Genomic DNA, 19,191 nt, shown 5'->3' with positions numbered 1-19,191 from the left:
TAATATCAATTAATAATTAATTATAAATTAAACAAATATAACAATTTTTTAAAATGATTGATTTAAATAAGAAAATATAGTAACTGTTATTTTGTATCATTTAGATTTGTTAAAAAGATGGATTTTTACCTTAATTAGATTACTTATTTATTTAGTTTAATAATTGTGAATAAATTTCAAAACTTATAAGGTTTCTTCTATTTTTTACACTAATTTTTATCTTTGACAGCAACCTATGTCATTCCTACTGAAGATCAATGTAATAAACTTTTATGAGAATGTTGTAAAATTCCAAGTAAATTACAAATATTTTTCTTTTTAATTACAAGCACTAAATTCTATGTTATATGAAAATGTGTAGCTTCAATGAAAAACAAGTCTACATTTCATTATCTCATATTGTAGGATGCAAATCAGATGTATGAAATTTAATAGATAAAGAAATAAAAAACAACATATAATATTCATAAAAACAAAAAAAAGAATCTAAAAACTATAATCTAAAAAATCTATCATGTAGACACGTTTAGTCATTAAAACATTTTGATTTTTAAATTTTCTAAAAATCAACTTGTAAAACCTACATCAGTGCATATAAATGAATTTTCCCATGTATAAAATCTAATACATGTAATAATTAGTAATCTAATTTACGGTTAAAAGTAGTCGAATAAATATGTTGATATTAAAAAAAAGCGTATTTTGATTAGGAAATGTTCATTGTTTGTCTTTTATAATTATTAATTTTTTCTGCATAAATTGTATAGATCACCTTATTAATAAAATACATACAATAAATGTGAAATGAACATAATTTCACATATTATATCACTTCTTTATAAGAATATGCTTTTGTAATACAATGGAGATTAATGAATTCAATAAAATAATAACAAAATATCATGCAAACAAACATAGGAGATTTATGAATTTTCTGATATGAAGGCAGGATATATTTCGATCCAAATGATATTTTTAATTTAAGATATTCCTAATAACGTGGCTGAGCAGCATTAGCCATCTGTGTCCGAACAGCGGTAGCTGCTACATTACTCGCAGCATTTTGGACATGTTCATTACGCAAGAAAGTTGTAGCAAATTCTTGTTGTGCCTTTGATACACTTGCATCTGATGTTCGATAAATTCGATGAATCTGCAAATGATCCTCATAATATGATTTTAAAACATGAAATATGTGTAATATTAGATATATATCAATAAATCTTAAACATAATAAATATAATCTTAAAAATAATGAATATACCTTAGTCAATAAAAGGAGATCACCACCTGCTGCAAGGATAAAACCAATAGCAATGAAAAGTAACAGAATTCCAACAAAAATTCCTGCTGCAGTTGAGTTAAATGCAGAAATAGCTGTTATTATTCCACTGAAAAAATAATAAAACTTTAAAATCATATATTTTACATTCTGATATATTATATAATAGTATGCAATTAAAAAATGTTTCAAATAATAAAAATTAATAAAAAATTTCACACATACACACACGCACGCACACACACATATATATATATATATATCTATTACCATGTGCCTGATCCAGGTATACCAATAGCTTGTATACTTGTAACAACTAATTGAAAAAAGAAAACAAAGAAAAACACCATAAAGTTGAAGGAGCTATCATTCCTAAAAAAAAAAAGTAATATAGTTAATCAATATATTGTTAGAAAAATTTACTTTTTTTTTTTTTTTTTTTTGGAACTTACTTAAAAGCTCTATATGCTGGTCTGAACCAGCAAAGAAATGAAAATGGTGTAAACAAAATAAGATACAGGATACCAAGACCAAATATGGAAAAGATTTTACTATGAAACATCAAGACAAATCCACCAATCACATTCAAAAACAATACTAAGCCATGAACTGTAATATAAAAGAATTTTTATATATATTTAATATTTCCCACTTATATTAAAAAGCACATTAAATGAACTTACACATCCACAAATAATACAACTGTCTCACTATCTTTTGAAAGTCAGCATGAATTTCCACATCAATATCCTGATAAAAGCATGGTTGAAAACAGTATCTCTCAGGTAAAGGTGGCCAATTATTTCGCCTTGCTATAATGTTGCAATTTGTAATTTATAGAATAATTTTAAGAAATAATAATTTTTAAGATACTTACGAAAATATGAAGTATTCCTCATCTCTTCTTCTCTCCTTGTTTTCCATTCTTCATCAGTTCTTTGCTGCAATAAATATCATATTTCTTTGAAATTATAACTAATTTACTTGAAGTAAATGATTGTATTTAATGATTAAATCGGTATTCAAAAATTTGTAAAAAAATGTGAAATTATGTGTGTATAACACATTACAAAATTTGTTTCGTAGTCCAATTTAATCTCGGATGTGTGTTTACATCTGTAGAAGGTGATAATGTGCTTCCAAGTGCTGCATTCACTGTTTGCTGTGGAGTACGCGCATATGGAGGTGGTGGAGCTTCTTGATTTGAAGGTTGAAGCGTTGCTGGTTGCTGTGTTGCTCCTATTCCTCCATAAATAGGAGGATTTGATGCACCTCTGACTTGAGCAGTTCCTTGTGTTACTGTTTGCTCAGAAAAAGGATTATAGTCTTCGAGGCCCTTATTAGCAGGTGTTGAAGCAACTGCCCTTTTTATTGCAGGATCCTATAAAAATATATAATATTAAGATCAATTATTTTCGATAGCAATAATCAATTTAAATGCAATATCTAAAATTAATGTAAGCATGATAATTATTAATTAAAGCATGTAAATATTGCACCGTACGGTAAAATACTCATATGTAAATATTTATCTATAAAGAAAATAAATTAAACAATAACAGAACTTAATTTAATAGATTCACATCGCGGAGTAAGATACCAATAGAAAATCAAAAATATAATAGATATCTTATTAATATTGTTTTGTTATAAGTGTTTCTATTGAACATACATAATTCTCACTATTGCTATGACAGAAATGGAATTCTATGTACTTACCGAAAAAGGATCGTGAATAGTAGGTTCTCCAAATGGATTCTCGTCGAAACCTGACATTTTTTAATCGTGTACTTAATGAAACGTTATTTAACGAACAATTCAAAATTATACAATGAATTAATAATGCGGAAATAATCTTATCTTAGGACAGACTAAACTTCACAATCCATCGCTTTGCGGTTACACACGTCATGTCAGATTCTTGACTGCAATAATCCCTACTTTTATTAGTGTGTTAACTCATATACATTCGCAATGCAGGAGACGGGGAGTAAAAAAAGATAGTGAGAAGAGACAACCAATAATAGCTTTCTCGTGACTTCTCTTGAACTGTCTTGAACTAGTGAAGTTAGTTAGCAATCAGATATGATTGGTTATTATTGCGTCGGATTTCGATATTTTCAAATTTCACACTTTAATCTGCTATTTTCTCCTCGCTTATTATACGTTCAATTAACCAAAATCGATATATTCAAAAAGCGAAATTTAAAAAATAGATTAATAGGTAAGATTATATAGCCCTTCGCCATCAACACTCGCTAGTTCTTTAATTACGTATTGCCTGGCAGCACTGTATTTGCGTAGTTTAGTTTTTTTATGCGTGGAACATGCGTGATTGTATTCCATTCGATGCGCAGAACTTTTCTACCGCATCTTTCGCTATAAATAAAAAATATTTGCAAACAATGACAATACGTAAAAAATATTATTCATAAATATTCTATTTTTTTGTCGAGTACTTCAACATTATTGTAGTCGTTAAATGATGTGTATGTTCAAGCAAACATATTTCTGAAGTTTTTGAATCTTTTATTCAATAATTTCTCTTATAAAGAAAAATCTATATCCAAACAATTTTTATCGAATTTTTCTAATTTAATAATATGGAAAAGCATAATGATGAACAGGAAAAAGGTAATTTTTAAAGTATTTACAGCAATTCAATTTTCAAACATTTGATGGAAATTATGGCTTTATACTTCTTTATTTTTCATTCATGTAATTATCTATTTGTTATTCTAATTGATTAATACCATTCAAATATCTTCTAAATCTAAATATGCATAGTAATTAAACAAATGAATATCAAACAATTTTCGACATTTTTAAATCTTCGTTTTTCCTTTTAGAAATTTAATATTAATTCATTTTTTTTACTTATTAATATTAAAAATTTATTAAATGTTATATATAATGTTATATATATTTATATAAGATTTTATCATTATAGGTTAATAGCATATATACAACAAACAGATACCATCCTGTTATTAAATTAGGAGTTAATTTAATAAATTATTGTCATGTTAATTTTAACTTCTTCATTTAATATTTCATGTGAAGCAAATATTCTTATGGTCAGATGATTTTTATTTTATATATATTAATAAAAACAAACAGATTTTATATAAAAAATCATTATACATTGTACGTTTAATATAAATATTTAATACACAATAAAATATTATTTTAAAGGTTAGTCATATACTTATTTAATATTTATTAGACAATAATCCAGATGAAGACAAACCTGGCCCTTCCTCAGAAAATACAGAAACAGAGACAGAGGGAGAAGATTCAGGAATGGAAAAAATACGCAAATATTTAATTCAGAAATTAAAGTTGTATGACTCGGACACCGAACAAGAGTCATGTTCAGGTGTTCTTAAAGAATTAACCATAGATGGTATTATAGATTACATAAAGCAGAATCCAAAATGTAAAATCATAACAATGGCTGGAGCTGGTATTTCCACATGTAAGTCCATATTTTTTTAATTATACTATGTGCTTAAAGATAATATAAATCATTTGTTTTAGCTGCAGGAATTCCAGATTTTCGTTCACCTTCAAGTGGACTTTATCATAATTTAGAAAAATATAATTTACCACATCCTCAAGCAGTTTTTGAATTAGATTTTTTTATGGAGAATCCAGAACCATTTTTTACCCTTGCAAAGCAATTGTTACCTGAAGGATTTAAACCTACACCATGCCACTATTTTATTCGTCTCTTATGGGAAAAAGGTTTATTATTGCGACATTATACACAAAATATTGATACATTAGAAAGAATTGCTGGATTGCCAGCAGAAAAATTAATAGAAGCTCATGGAACTTTTCATACTGGTCATTGCCTTAAATGTAGGGCACCATATACGCTTGAATGGATGAAGGGTGATAAATCTTATTTATTATATGAATATAAAATGAAGTAATAGATAAATAAATATAAATAAATATTTCATATCAATTAACAGAAAAAATATTGGAAAGTGTAATACCCAAATGTGAAGAGTGCGAAGAAGGTGTAGTAAAACCTGATGTGGTATTTTTTGGAGAAATGTTACCAGAACGTTTCCATTATTTCGCTGACAGAGATTTTATACATGCTGATCTCTTAATTATTATGGGATCAAGTTTGGTAGTACAACCTTTTGCCTCTCTCATTGACAGGTATTTTACATATTAAAACATTAATTTTTTTTTATTAATTATGTTTCTTAAATTCATTTAAATTTTTCAAGAGTACGGCCTTCCTGTCCTCGTCTTCTTATAAATAAAGAAAAAGCAGGTATGCAAGATCGTTTGTCCAGATTTTTAGGTTTAAGACAAGGTTTAATCTTCGACTCCAAAAATTCCAATTCCGGACGAGATGTTGCTTGGTTAGGTGACTGTGATACAGGTTGTCAGTTGTTAGCTGACAAACTTGGTTGGGGTGTATGTAGCTTGTACTTGTCCACAATTATATACGCGATGCAAAATTAGAACTAATTTGAATTTTTTTTTTTTTTTTAGGAAGAATTGAAAGCATTGATAAAACGAGAACATGAACGTTTAGATGCAGAAAATTCCAATATTAAGAATTCATAAAAAATTGTATAAATATATGTGTAACAGGCAAAGTAAAATGATTCTTTAATGTTTATTGTGTCAAGTATTATTATATTAATTCTTTTAATATAATTATTTTATTTCATTTTTGTAGATTTGTTTATTGATTCTATCCAAAAAAAAAACCATTAAAACGCCCTCTACGATACAAATTCTTTTTCGTCGAGTGCTATTGCAGTCATTGATTAAGTTTGACCGCAAAAATGAATGTTGTATAAAAACTAATACATATAAAATTTTTTTTTTTTTTTTTTATTTAAAATATAAAAGAATTTATAAATAAATTTGTATTGTAATCCATTCATTTCAATTATATAGTAAAATTGAACAACATTAAAAAAATAAGATGTAATAAAACTAAGAAGCTAGATATATATTTTTTATAAAATTTATGAATAACTTGTTAAACCGGTTTCTGTTTGGTTTTATTCTTTCTGATCTGTTATTCATTCGATTTTAAACGCAGTAGAATTTTGTATTAGATTCGTGTAAAATGTATCGAATACTTAATAGAAGTTAGTTTCGTTAGACTAATTATTTAATTGTAAAGATGATTGTCGAAAATCGGGTGAAAATTTTATAAACGTATCTTTGTTTTTGCAGCTGTAAAAATTCGTAATATTAAAGGAATTCAATCTGCTAATTCGAGTTCCTTGGTGACGTTCATAGAACCAGAATTAGAAGCTATAAAAGCAGCTGGTACTTGGAAAAGTGAAAGGATAATTGTGTCGCCTCAAAGAACAAGGATTATATTAAAAAATGGAATAAAAGCCTTAAATTTTTGTGCAAATAATTATCTAGGTTTGGCGGTAAAATAAAATATTTTGATATTTCTTTTTTTTTTTTTAATCAGATAAATAAAAGCAAATAAATGCAAAGTGTATTGAATGTAATTAGGATAACAAGGAAATAATTGCCTCAGCTAAGGTCGCTTTAGATAAATACGGAGCTGGTTTGAGTTCTGTTAGATTTATATGTGGTACGCAAGAGATACACTGTGAATTAGAAAAAAAGATAGCAGCTTTCCATGGTAGAGAAGCTGCAATTCTTTATGCATCTTGTTTTGATGCGAATGCTGGTCTCTTCGAAGCTTTGCTTATACCAGAAGATGCAGTGTTCAGCGATGAACTCAATCATGCCTCAATCATCGATGGGATTCGATTATGCAAGGCTAAGAAATACAGGTATTACGTTAAAACAAATTCGAAAATTAGACGATTTCTGAAATTTAAAAAAATTTTTCTTTGTTAAGATACAAGCATAGAGACATGGCTGACTTAGAAAGACAGCTCAAGGAAAATTCCACATCACGTTTACGAGTCATCGCGACCGATGGAGTTTTTTCGATGGATGGTACTATTGCCCCACTATCGGATATAATCGAACTTGCAAAAAAGTATGATGCTATTACATTTGTAGATGATTGTCATGCAACTGGATTTTTTGGAAAAACTGGTAGGTGAGTGGATAATTTATATTAATTAATAGCCCGATCAATACTGGATTTACCTATCTGTTTAATATAATTTAATCTAATTTTAGAGGGACTGAAGAATATTTCAATCATGTAGGTAGTATAGATATTATTAATTCTACTTTAGGAAAAGCTTTAGGAGGAGCAGCAGGTGGTTACACAGTTGGTAAGAAAGAACTGATTGATTTGTTAAAACAACGCAGTAGGCCATATCTGTTTTCAAACTCTTTGCCACCACCCGTTGTAGCAACAGCTAATAAAGTATATAAAATATTATGTATATTAATGTAATATATTAAATTATAAATAATTAAATAATAAATAAATTCAAATAAGACCTTCTCATCTATAGGTAATGGATCTAATAACATCTAATACAACATTTTTGGATAATTTAGTAAGAAATACTGAACATTTTAGAAAGTCAATGATTGCTGCTGGATTTACAATTAATGGTAATAATCATCCTATATGTCCAGTTATGCTGGGAGATGCAAAATTAGCTTCAACTTTTGCTGATGAAATGATTGGTATGTGAATACAATTTTTTACCATATTTTTTTGAAACCATATAAACATTAATGCACTTTTATATATTATTTATCTGATTTGTAATTATCTTTAAAGGGAAAGAAATTTATGTCATTGGCTTCAGTTATCCTGTTGTACCAAAAGGGAAAGCAAGAATAAGAGTTCAAATAAGTGCAGCACATACTAAAGAAGATATAGATAAAGCTGTAAATGCATTTATATATATTGGAAAAAAATTATCTGTCATATAATAATAATAGTTTGTCCTTTTACCATACAAGAATGTTAAATAAATATTCCTAATTGAAAATGAAATCAAATTTAATTTATGTCATTGTGCATTATACATATTCAACATAACAAAATAACATTGTATTGTGTTATTATAAAGATATAAATTCAACAGATAAAAATCACAATTATTTATTAATCGTAATAATGCGATATAAAAGATACAAATGCATATTCTATATTCTATGTTCTATGTAATTAATATCTTTTATATCGAAATTTTATGGCGCACTTTCGAATATTTGCGTGAAGTGTTTTAAGCAAATAATACACGATATTAGATGTCTTCAAACTATTTGTCTTATAAACTATATATTTGTAATAAACGCATTATTTCTTACAAAATGTATATATTTATTCATAAGACACACCTCACGCAAATAATAGAGAATGCACAAAAGCTCTTACATATCTATTAACTGCTACGTTTATACGTAGGATTTATTACAAGAAGCAACAAAGAATGAATTTATCAGATTATTATAATATGAATAATGGAAATATAAGAAATAAATTTTTATACAAATTTTTGCATTATGAGATCTAAATTGTCAAATTTTCTGATTATATGTCTGATTATGTGTATTATAATCCCATTAATTACATTTGTGTTAAGGCTTATATGGTTTGATAAGGTTTTCAGAAAATTCTTTAACTTGGTGTACACCACGGACTTCTCTTTCTAATAAAGGTAGACGTGTAACATGAAAATCTTCATAAAGATCCATAATCTTGAAAAAAAGAGGAAAACATAAAAAAAAGTTGTTATATACATATATTAATATTAAAATAATTAATCTACCTGTTCCAAATATTTATCTTGAATTCTGTGCCGGGCAAGACAAAGTCTACAGGGAACATCACCTTCCTTTAGGAAAAGAAGTTGATTTACTATAATGTTGTGTGTATCTATACCACATTTTGTTAATTCTTGTACAAGTCTTTCTGTCTCATAAAGTGACAAAAATTCAGCTATACACACACAAACAAATGTAGTTTGTTCCGGATTTCTAAATTGTTCATTGACTTGACGAATAACTGTTAACATTTCTTCCATTTTATTTGAAAAAGTATCCATATTGAAATCAGTGATCCCCAATAAAGAACTAAGCTAAAATAATATATATCTATATATTAAATGGAACATAAAAGAGCTATTTTTAATATTTAACATATGAAACATCATCTATTATTTAACAAACCTGTTTAATGAAAGGACCAATTTTCATTTTTAAAAGCAACAGTTTTCCTAATCCCTTTTCAACCACTTGAGGAAATGACAGTAATCTTAAGGTATGACCAGTAGGTGCAGTATCGAATACTACTACAGAGAAGTTCATTCCTTTTACCAATCTAAAAATTTAAATCCATAGATATATAGATTTAATACATTAGAAAAATATAACCTTAAATATTGAAATAAGTAAACAACTGAAACAATTCAAAACTTAACTGAAACAAATGAAAACTTACTTCATGACCTCAGCATAACTCATTGCTTCGTCTATACCAGGAAATGCACCAACAATTTCTTGCATAACACTTTTACTCAACCTCATTGCTTCTCCACCTAAAATTCACTTCTTAATAAATAATATAATGCTAGATATATTAACACTTAGCCAACCGAATAGAGATATCTTTTCGCTTTAAAGTAAATCGGTGAATGACAGATTGGAAAAATCTCTCACTTTTACTTTAGCAACGCATGGCCTTTATTCTGTTTACTACTAATCTGCATTACTTGCATAACATGCACGGCGTTAATAAAAATATACTAATTTGCTTATACAAACCTGCTTCGTTATCAAAGTATTCTTCAGGTAATTCGGTAATACCTACATTTGGATCAATTTCCATTGCAAATAAGTTATTGAAACCTTTAACTTTGGTAGGTACTTTACTAAATTTCTGATCAAAGGCATCAGAGATATTATGAGCTGGATCTGTAGAGATAATAAGAACATTTTCTCTTACTTTTGACAATTGAACGGCAAGAGAACAACTGAAAGAAAAAACGAGGAATGAACGTAAAGGAGTAAAGTGAAGTCTCTAGGATTAATACATGCACAATTCCAAAATTATAAATACCTGCATGTTGTTTTCCCAACTCCACCTTTACCACCGACAAAAATCCATCGTAAAGATCGTTGTTCTATTATATTCTTAATAGAAGGTTCATATTGCTCCGTTTGTTCACTATCATTTGCATTCATGTTTACTGTTATAAATCTTACAATGTTTGGAAAACTATACACGTCATATAAATTAATCAAAAAATGATTAGAAATATTAAAGATTGCAGTCAAAAAGATGAATGAACTTAGATGAACCAATTATTACATTCGATGAATCGAGACTAAAGAATAATTTTCACGAGTGTTACTTTAAAATACGAACGTGTGCTCTCTTAACGTATTAGATGAGCTTAGAATCATTATTCATCATTGGACATTCTCCTTCTCCTAATTAATAAAAAAAAATTATGATTAGAAATTTTCAAAAATAAAAATTAGTACTCACCGTTATCCGTTTTGACTAACGACTAACCACACTAAACATGATCAAATAATACTACACGTCTGCAAATAATTCTGTAGACGGCATGCATGTAAAAGATAATAGTATGGTAAACCACCTTTACCTAGCATTGACAGATTTTTCTAGTAATTAATGAAGCTATTAGAAATAAAACAATGTGCGTATTTTTTATACAAATGTGATTAGTCATGTGATCGCATTCATCCCATGAAAAACAATAGATAATTAAAATTAGTCCAAATCTGAACTCTTGCGTTTTATTGGTCAAAACTATATATTATAAAATTTTTACTAATATCGCAGAATTCATTAATATTTACTTTTTCTTTTATTATTTCAATTATTATATTATTTCAAAGAAAAAATTACATGAAAAAAGTTCTACTTCTTTTTGTTGAAACATTAAAGATAGATGGCGTCGCGTATTTAGTTTTGGCAACTGTTAGTTTTGTTATTGCCGGTAATACTTCATCATTCTTCCAATCTTCGTACAATAATAATTATACATTTTACAAAGTTAGTATTTAGAAATAGTGGTGTACTGTTGATTATATAAATTTGTAAAAGAATGATTCCTTTAAATGCAAAAGTTTATTTCTAAGATTATCTACGTGTTTCTTATGAGATTTTTATTATTTTTAAAAAACTCTTAAACAAATTATAAACTTACAATACATACATACAAACATATATATATATATAATATATACACATATATATATATATAAATATATATATACAGCATAAAGGTTAGGAAACCGTACTTTCATACTATACTAGGAACATAAAATAAAAATTGTGAAATTAAGTAGTATCTCTGATGTATGATATGAGGACTTATATGTGTTATATGAAAAAAGCATTAAGTTTTAAATCTGTAGATTTAATTTATGTTTTGTTGTACATTCATCAATGAACATAGATATTAATAAAAATTACAATGGATCGTGGGAAAACAAGTATAGGGAGAGGTGCAAAAAATAAAATTGCTCAGCATCCTTCTGATTTATTTGCACTTGGATCAAAAAGTTCTCGTGGGGAAAATTCTGATGCTAAAAGACCAGGTGTTATACATCCTAAGCCAAGTGGTACTGCTTCAACTTCTGGTAATTGCGATATTTCAAGCAGAAATGAAATGTTCATAGAAAAGTAAATACTTTTATATTCTATTAATATTTTTTTTTTATCATTAATAGGCACAGAACGTAAGAAGGAAGCACCACCAGGATCTCTTCAATCATTAATTCCACAAAAAAAGCCGAAACTTGCACAACATATTACTCATCAAAGACCACCATTTTCTAGTACTGAGGCATGGGAAGCAGTAGCTACAGAAACTGATCCAGCAGATTTTGTTCCACTAGTATTAGAAGCTAATGATAATGATGAGGGTGATAAAGTTATTGGCATAATTTGTGGTGCTATAAAAACTCTTAAAAATCAAAGATGGAAACCTGAAACACTAATATATATGGGATTACTCTATCTAGCAAAAATTCGTGCATCAATTTTTTCTAATGATTGCATACTTCATGCATTGTCATCTTTATTAAAGAGAGACCAAGCTCATAATTACAAAAGTAAAGGAAATCCACTTGTACCAGTGCTGGCTGCAAATTTGTTAATGAAAGGATTTCATGATAAGAAGAATTGGCCAGAAATTTTTGTACAGGTTACTGTAATAAATTCTACAATTTTCATTTGTATGATATAATACAATATGATGTTATATTATTTAAATTAGAAGTATATAGATACTTATTTTTTTTCTTTTTCTTTTTCTTTTATAGCTTTATATTGAAGATGCATTAGGTGAACGTGTATGGATTGATCATGAAGAATGTAAGGGCTTTGTTGATAATATATTAACAGGATTTAATACAAGACAACCACCTAAAAGTATATTACAAACAGAATTATCAGTATTAACACCAAGAGACTGTCATAGTCCTTCTACAATAGATGATGAAGAACCAGGAACTTCAACTGTACAATTCTCTGGAGATAAAGAAAAAATAGAATTTCCAGTAACTCCTAGATATACTCATTGTATGGACAATGTAGAGTATATTGTATTAACAGCTGTCAAGGAACAAATAAATAGGAGACAACCAGAATCGATTACAAGAAATTTTTTAAGATTACTTTCTTCGGCATGTGGGTTTGTAGAGATCAGAAACATTGCTGTTCCAAGATTAGAAATGTGGCTGCATAATCCTAAATTAATGAGACCTGCACAGGAATTACTCAGTTATATTTGTTACAATTGTACTTCACATACACAAAAAGATGTAGAAGTTATAAGTCAATTAGTAAAAATGCGGTTAAAGACTAAAGCTGTGATTAATTTATACTTAAATGGAGTAAAGGAACTGATTGGTCTTCATCCAGAAAATTTATCTACGATTTTAAAACATACAATTTATAACGAATTGTCTAACGCACGTAATCCAAATAACATGCCAATGTTAGCTGTAATATTTCAGACATTACCTGAGCAAGCAGCTAAATTACTTGCAGAAATATTTCAAGATTTATTAATGAATCGTGAAGATTATTTGAGACCTTTACGTGCACTACTCAGAGAAATTGTACGTGTTTGTCGACACGATATTAATTTAGTTACATTCGCACGTACATTAATGTCAGAAAGACAGGATATAGCACAACAATTACTAAACTTTGAATTCAAAGAACGAGTGTTCATGTCTTTAATAGATTTACTCTGTCTTTGTATGCTTTTGGCTATCAGTCCACAAGTTAAGGAAGCAGCAGCTCTTGCACAACGTGGTGATAAAGAAGATGTAGCTTTGTTACATCATTTTCAAAATTTAGTTGCAACAATACAATATGAAGCAGTTTTATGGCTCCGAAATTCTGCACAACAAATGTATCTTGTTGGTAAAAATGAACTGCTTCATGGTTTACATAAAATATTAATGTTGGAATCTGCTGAACATTATTATAAATTAGATAACTGGCCACCAGAATCAGATAGAGTGTTCTATCTTCGTCTTGTGTCAGATGTTCCATTATTACAGAGCACACTATTAAGGTTGTTATTGATGGGATTTGCTAAAGTAAGATATAAAAATACAAATATATAAAATATTAACATAAAAATAGAATTTGTTTCATTTAGAAATTATACAATAATATAAATATATTTATCTATAGGATAATAGTATAACACATTCAGAAACATTAGATTTGACAGATCAATTAATAAGAAGAGCAGCAGCAAATTCAACAGAAAGTTTTCCAATGTTACAAGCTGACAAAACAGATATCATTGAACTTATCTTCAATCTTTGTATTTACCAACCTCCAGGAACAATAAATATACCTGCTGGGTAAATTGATGTGATATAATCACATTAATTACTATTAATTACTATATTTTATGCCTATATAACTTGTATAATAATATATATTTTTAATACTTTTTATTTAGATATGTACCACCAACTTTAGCAATATCAAATTTATACTGGAAAGGATGGATAATGTTGTTAATTTTAGCTGCTCACAATCCTTCCACAATCGGCGCTCTTGCATGGAAACGATATCCTATTTTGAGAACTCTTATGGAAATGTGTATTACTAAGTAAGTAAGTATATTAAATAACATTGAAAATGTTTATATAACATATAGGAATCATTTAAATATTAATATTATGTATGACATGCTATACATATTTCATTGATTAAATATTTCCAGTCATTTTGCATATCCTCCACCTACAATGGCTTTACCAGAAATTATGGAACAAGAACGTGCCAAAGAATTACAAGTTGAAGCAATAGAAAGGCAAGAAATACTTGAATATGAATCTCATTTAGCTGCAGCATCAACAAGAATACAAATTTCTGAACAAAACAGTTTACTTCTATCCCAGTTAATAACTATGGATCCAACTGGTATCGCTAGGAGACCACCACCAGCTGTGTTAGAACAAATTAAATCTTTAAATGTATCTCATAGATTAGGACATTTGCTTTGTCGATCTCGAAAGCCAGATTTTTTATTAGACATAATACAAAGACAACAACAAAGTTCATCTCAAAGTATGCCATGGTTAGCAGATTTGGTACAAAATAGTGAAGGTTCACTTAGTCAACTACCTGTACAATGTCTTTGTGAATTCTTATTATCTACAAGTACTCAAGCAGCTGAAAAACAGCCTAGACAACAACAATTATTAGCTCATCTTCAAACTTTATTAACTGATCCGGATCAAGATCAACAACATGCCTATGAAGTTTTGGAGTATTTTTTGAGAAGATTAAGTAGTCAACAAAGCAGTAGCCGCCTCCAAGCTATTACTGGATTAAAGATGGTTCTAGATTCAATACCACTTGAAGAGGAAAGTATGGAAATGGATATTGAAGTTGATAGGTAAGTTGTCTGTATATATTTAACTTGTATAATATATAATAATTCATTTTATTACACTTATTTGAAAGAAAATAATTTTATTTTAGAGAAATTTGGTTGTTACGTAAGTTACCATCTATACCCCATTTTGTATCAGTACGTTCCTTAGTATCTACAGCTCTTCGTGGTGCCTGTCAAGTAGAAAATAATCCTGATCTTGTACATGCTTACATATCATATCTTGCTGCACATACTACTGAAGATGATCTACCTGATTTAACTGATTTAGCAAATGAAATTTCACAATTAGTGGTTGAACGTAGTACAATTATTGCAGCAATTCTTCCACAACCTGAAAGTGATAATCACCAAACTAAACAGACATTACATGCATTTATGGCAATATTTTGCAATTATCTAGAAAAGGCTAGAGCTCCTAGAGGAGAAGGATATACATGGTCTGAGAGTCAAGATCAAATTCTTGTTCAATGGAGCAGTGGAGAAGAATGTACCATGCATATTTTGGTAGTTCATGCTATGATAATACTGTTAACCTATGATTCATCTGATGATGATGAACTATTTGCTAATTTATTGGAAACGTGGTTCCCTTTAAACGCAGATCCACCTAAAGCCTTTCTTGTAGATACAAGTGAGGAAGCATTGCTCATTCCAGATTGGTTGAAATTACGTATGATTAGAAGTAATGTACCACGATTAGTGGATGCAGCTTTGAAAGATTTAGAACCACAACAGTTGGTTCTTTTTATTCAAAGCTTTGGAATACCTGTTTCTTCAATGAGTAAATTATTACATACACTTGATGCAGGAGTGCAAATTGATCCAAGTTCAGTTGGAGAGGCTGTACTTGATAAAACTTATATGGCTCAGCTGGTTGAAGTTCAGCATAGAAGAGGAGCAACAGGAGGATTAGTATTTGTACAAGTTTTGCAATTATTGGAACCACATTTACCAGAGGAAAATGCTATGGCAATAAATAAATTGCAAGAACCATTACCACAAAGTGCTATGGTACAGAAGCAGTCTGTTATTCAGTGTTCTGTAAAAACTGATGTTCCGCATCTGATTAATAGACTATTTATTGAAAATATTTCATTAAATCAAAAAATAGATGCTTATCGTCGTTTACATAAAACACTTGCAAAAGATTTGCAAAAATCAGCTAAAGAAAGTGGAGCTGTAGTCTTAGCAATACAACATATATGCAGTGTTTTAAGTTCAATGCAAGTAAAACAATTTCTAGCATCTCTGGTGCATATGTCTCAATATTCTTGTACTTTAATGCGTGTAATATTATTGCCTTTAAAAAACCTATCAACTCCAAAACAAGTGGTTGAATTGGCACGAAATATGTGCTTAAATTTAATATCATTAATTGGTGATATAAAGGCACCCATTCTCTCAATTCTAAGAGATTTTGCTAATGTACAGTTAACAAACACTCCACAACGTAGAGAATTAACTATGTTGATGCAAAATAGAGATCCTGGTGCAATTTTAGAAAATACAGATACTGTAAATTTGGAAGGTGTAGGTCGAAAATTATTAGATATTAGTCTTAAACAACAGAAAAATGATGTTCTTATTGAAGCTATGACAAGATTATTAATTACTGATAGTAACGAAGGCATTGTAAGATCTCGAACAGGATTGTTGATTGATTGGTTAGCTTCTGTAGAACCTGAATTAATTGATACATGTCCTAATCTTCAAATGAAACTTTTATTTGGAAAAACGAAAGTACACGTAAAAATGGATAATACTCTGAGTTTGCATTCTTGCAGACCATACTTGTTAACACTTCTAACACACAGAGCAAGTTGGACAACTTTATATAAATGTGTAGGACATTTGCTAGATAAATATGACGATGGGTATGTATATAGGAAAAATATTAATATATATAAGATTTATTTCTGTAGCTAATTTTATCTGATTAAAACAGATATGATCCAAGTGCTGTATTGGATTTTCTTTGGGCATTAACATGCAATCCTAAACTTTGGCAAGGTCGAGATAAATTCACACCAAAGCATTATGTACCTGAAAATATTTTATTACTTCAAAAAGAACAATTACTAAACCTTGTTGCATATGTAGTAGCTGAAGCTGTTATTATATGTAACTGTGAAGACAGAAATGCTGCACTTGCTCGCATGGAACTTCGTCTTGATTTGTTACTACACTGCATTTCAACAAATGATCATTTAATTGCTAGAGTAGTAAAGTATTTAACTGAACATATGATGCAAAATACTAGGTTCGTTAAGTATTATCATACTTACACATATGCATTTATTAATTTATTAAGTACTAAATTTGTATCTTTTTCAGTGTAAATGCTGATATGGCACATCAATTTCTCTTACATATGTATATGAAAATACCCAAAGTAATATGTTACTTGGATACTCATCAAACAACAAAGTTTGTTGCTGGAGCAAAAATAACAGGGTGGACTGGCTCAGTCTTGGATTGTATGAGTCATTCTTTATTGACAGCTTTGGCAGCAACACCGCGACAAAAATCTTGGACTTTTAAATCTCAAGAATTTGAATTATGTGCTAGAAAAATAGCAGCTGTACATCCTATTTTAGTATTACGACAACTTCCAATGCTGGCTTCGTCATTAATGGGTCGATGTTATATGGAATATAATCAATTTAGAACGGGACATCATTTAAATCTTTTTGTACAAGTAATGGGATTGCTGGAATTATTACAACCTTATATATTTAATGAAGAACATAAAACTGCTTTAGAAGATACATTAGAAAATTATTTTCAATGTTTTCAGGTATGCTTTGTAATAAATTATTAAGAAAATTTTTGATTTAATAATAATTTAACAACACTAATATTTTTTATTGCCTTATTGGCTTTCTTTTATATTTTTAGATTTATAGTCCAATGAAAGAATTTACACCTCTATTGACCAGATTTGTTTCTTTTCTATATGGATATATTTCTTATGATCCCAACAGGGCATTAAAATATTTACAAAAACATGCCCAAATTCTTCAGTAAGTAATTTTCTTTTGGACTTAATCGTGAGTACTAACAAACGCGATCACGCTTCTCTGCTATTATATTAAAAATGCGAAGAGCGTTAAACAAAATGTTAATCATCTTATTTGAATTTGCATATAGTGAGTTACAGGCACATTATCCAAGTTTAACCACTTTAAGGACACTTATATCAGGAATTCCAATTCCAAGAGAAGGAGAAGATACAGAAGAGATACTGCTAACACTTGCTCCTAGTCCACTTCCATCAGAACCTGCAATTCCACCACATCGGCAACCTTTACTAGCAATACTTAGCAGATTACACGGAGAAGGTATAATCAGTATAACATTTTAACAAAGAAAACTTATTAACAAATAAATAAAACTAATAATTATCATTAGATGTATTTGGAGCTCTTCAAGAAATCGAACATTTGTCATCTCGTAAACCTGCCGTATTGGAACCAATAATCGATAATATAGCAGAATTACTTGTTTCACCACAGGGTAATATAAGGACATTAGCTCACACTTTACTTGCTAGAGCATTAAAACATCATCCTGTTCCTAATTCAAACATATTATCTGCTTTTCAACGATGTTTGGACAATCCTAGGGCTGATATACTTATGTCAGCTTTAGATAAATTACCAGAAATTGTTTTATGTATGCAAGGTAATATATTTTCTTTTAATATAATTACTAAAATATATTACCTTTAAAGTATTTTTATGTTTATATAACATTTTTTTTTCAGAACATGCATTACCCTTGTTGGAAAAAGTATTTGAGTTAGGAGTAAATTCAAACGTAAATACCGTTCCTTACATTAATAGAAGTATTGCCTTGTTAAATACACAACGAGGTTGTTAGATTTAAAGAAAACACATTTTGTACAGAAAAAAATACATTTTTTCATAATTACAAGAAATGTGTTTTTCCTTTTTTACTATATTTCTTTTAGGTAGTCATTTTTATAAAACATTTTTTTATGCATATAAGTTTTTTATGTATTTAAAAAATTTTATCATTAAAAATTTATCATAATTT

The 19,191-nt window shown here is 28.7% G+C and overlaps 5 protein-coding genes across 13 annotated transcripts; 3 read left to right on the top strand and 2 right to left on the bottom strand.

Moving 5' to 3' along the window:
- Positions 1-569: 569 nt before the first annotated feature.
- Scamp (secretory carrier membrane protein) lies at positions 570-3,256 on the bottom strand. Its single transcript, XM_035888281.2, has 8 exons — positions 3,002-3,256; positions 2,397-2,663; positions 2,160-2,223; positions 1,966-2,094; positions 1,735-1,891; positions 1,553-1,654; positions 1,265-1,391; positions 570-1,153 (listed from the first exon to the last, which is right to left on the bottom strand). The coding sequence occupies exons 1-8, from the start codon at positions 3,056-3,058 to the stop codon at positions 992-994; spliced, it is 1,065 nt and encodes a 354-aa protein (XP_035744174.1). The 5' UTR covers positions 3,059-3,256; the 3' UTR covers positions 570-991.
- A 3-nt stretch (positions 3,257-3,259) lies between these two features.
- Sirt2 (NAD-dependent protein deacylase sirtuin-2) lies at positions 3,260-6,518 on the top strand. Of its 5 annotated transcripts, none has more exons than XM_085655086.1 (7): positions 3,260-3,506; positions 4,509-4,760; positions 4,823-5,179; positions 5,263-5,458; positions 5,530-5,722; positions 5,801-5,902; positions 6,500-6,518. In XM_085655086.1, exons 1-6 carry the CDS (start codon positions 3,368-3,370, stop codon positions 5,873-5,875), a joined length of 1,212 nt encoding a protein of 403 aa, XP_085511212.1. In that variant the 5' UTR covers positions 3,260-3,367; the 3' UTR covers positions 5,876-5,902; positions 6,500-6,518. The 5 variants fall into 5 exon arrangements, with proteins under 5 accessions (XP_085511212.1, XP_035744166.2, XP_085511214.1 ...); XM_085655088.1 differs by lacking the exons at positions 3,260-3,506; positions 6,500-6,518 and adding exons at positions 3,599-3,916; positions 4,233-4,359 and having other exon boundaries at positions 5,801-5,981; XM_085655087.1 differs by lacking the exons at positions 3,260-3,506; positions 6,500-6,518 and adding exons at positions 3,599-3,916; positions 4,233-4,429 and having other exon boundaries at positions 5,801-5,981.
- Positions 6,294-8,304, top strand: Gcat (Glycine C-acetyltransferase). Its single transcript, XM_035888271.2, has 7 exons — positions 6,294-6,411; positions 6,500-6,705; positions 6,794-7,080; positions 7,149-7,355; positions 7,439-7,631; positions 7,723-7,900; positions 7,998-8,304. The coding sequence occupies exons 1-7, from the start codon at positions 6,390-6,392 to the stop codon at positions 8,150-8,152; spliced, it is 1,248 nt and encodes a 415-aa protein (XP_035744164.1). The 5' UTR covers positions 6,294-6,389; the 3' UTR covers positions 8,153-8,304.
- Positions 8,305-8,342: 38 nt separating this feature from the next.
- On the bottom strand, positions 8,343-11,004 carry LOC118451575 (ATPase ASNA1 homolog). 5 transcript variants are annotated; one of them, XM_085655089.1, is made up of 8 exons: positions 10,716-11,004; positions 10,593-10,657; positions 10,284-10,391; positions 9,989-10,197; positions 9,666-9,762; positions 9,395-9,545; positions 8,995-9,303; positions 8,343-8,923 (listed from the first exon to the last, which is right to left on the bottom strand). In XM_085655089.1, exons 2-8 carry the CDS (start codon positions 10,628-10,630, stop codon positions 8,804-8,806), a joined length of 1,032 nt encoding a protein of 343 aa, XP_085511215.1. In that variant the 5' UTR covers positions 10,631-10,657; positions 10,716-11,004; the 3' UTR covers positions 8,343-8,803. The 5 variants fall into 5 exon arrangements, with proteins under 5 accessions (XP_085511215.1, XP_085511216.1, XP_035744170.1 ...); XM_085655090.1 differs by having other exon boundaries at positions 10,837-11,004; XM_035888277.2 differs by having other exon boundaries at positions 8,345-8,923; positions 10,284-10,442; positions 10,716-11,001.
- Positions 11,005-11,266: 262 nt separating this feature from the next.
- Positions 11,267-19,147, top strand: IntS1 (integrator complex subunit 1). Its single transcript, XM_035888268.2, has 13 exons — positions 11,267-11,839; positions 11,930-12,405; positions 12,524-13,813; positions 13,911-14,086; positions 14,188-14,340; positions 14,455-15,132; positions 15,219-17,006; positions 17,078-17,392; positions 17,467-17,929; positions 18,031-18,155; positions 18,283-18,473; positions 18,544-18,816; positions 18,899-19,147. Exons 1-13 carry the CDS (start codon positions 11,674-11,676, stop codon positions 19,012-19,014), a joined length of 6,210 nt encoding a protein of 2,069 aa, XP_035744161.1. The 5' UTR covers positions 11,267-11,673; the 3' UTR covers positions 19,015-19,147.
- The last annotated feature ends 44 nt before the right edge of the window (positions 19,148-19,191 follow it).

The sequence above is a fragment of the Vespa mandarinia genome, chromosome 2 (assembly GCF_050613455.1).
Source record: "Vespa mandarinia isolate Hongniang chromosome 2, ASM5061345v1, whole genome shotgun sequence".
Lineage (NCBI taxonomy): Eukaryota > Metazoa > Arthropoda > Insecta > Hymenoptera > Vespidae > Vespa > Vespa mandarinia.
Note: the sequence above shows the minus strand (reverse complement) of the source record. Positions and strands in the feature narration are given on the sequence as shown.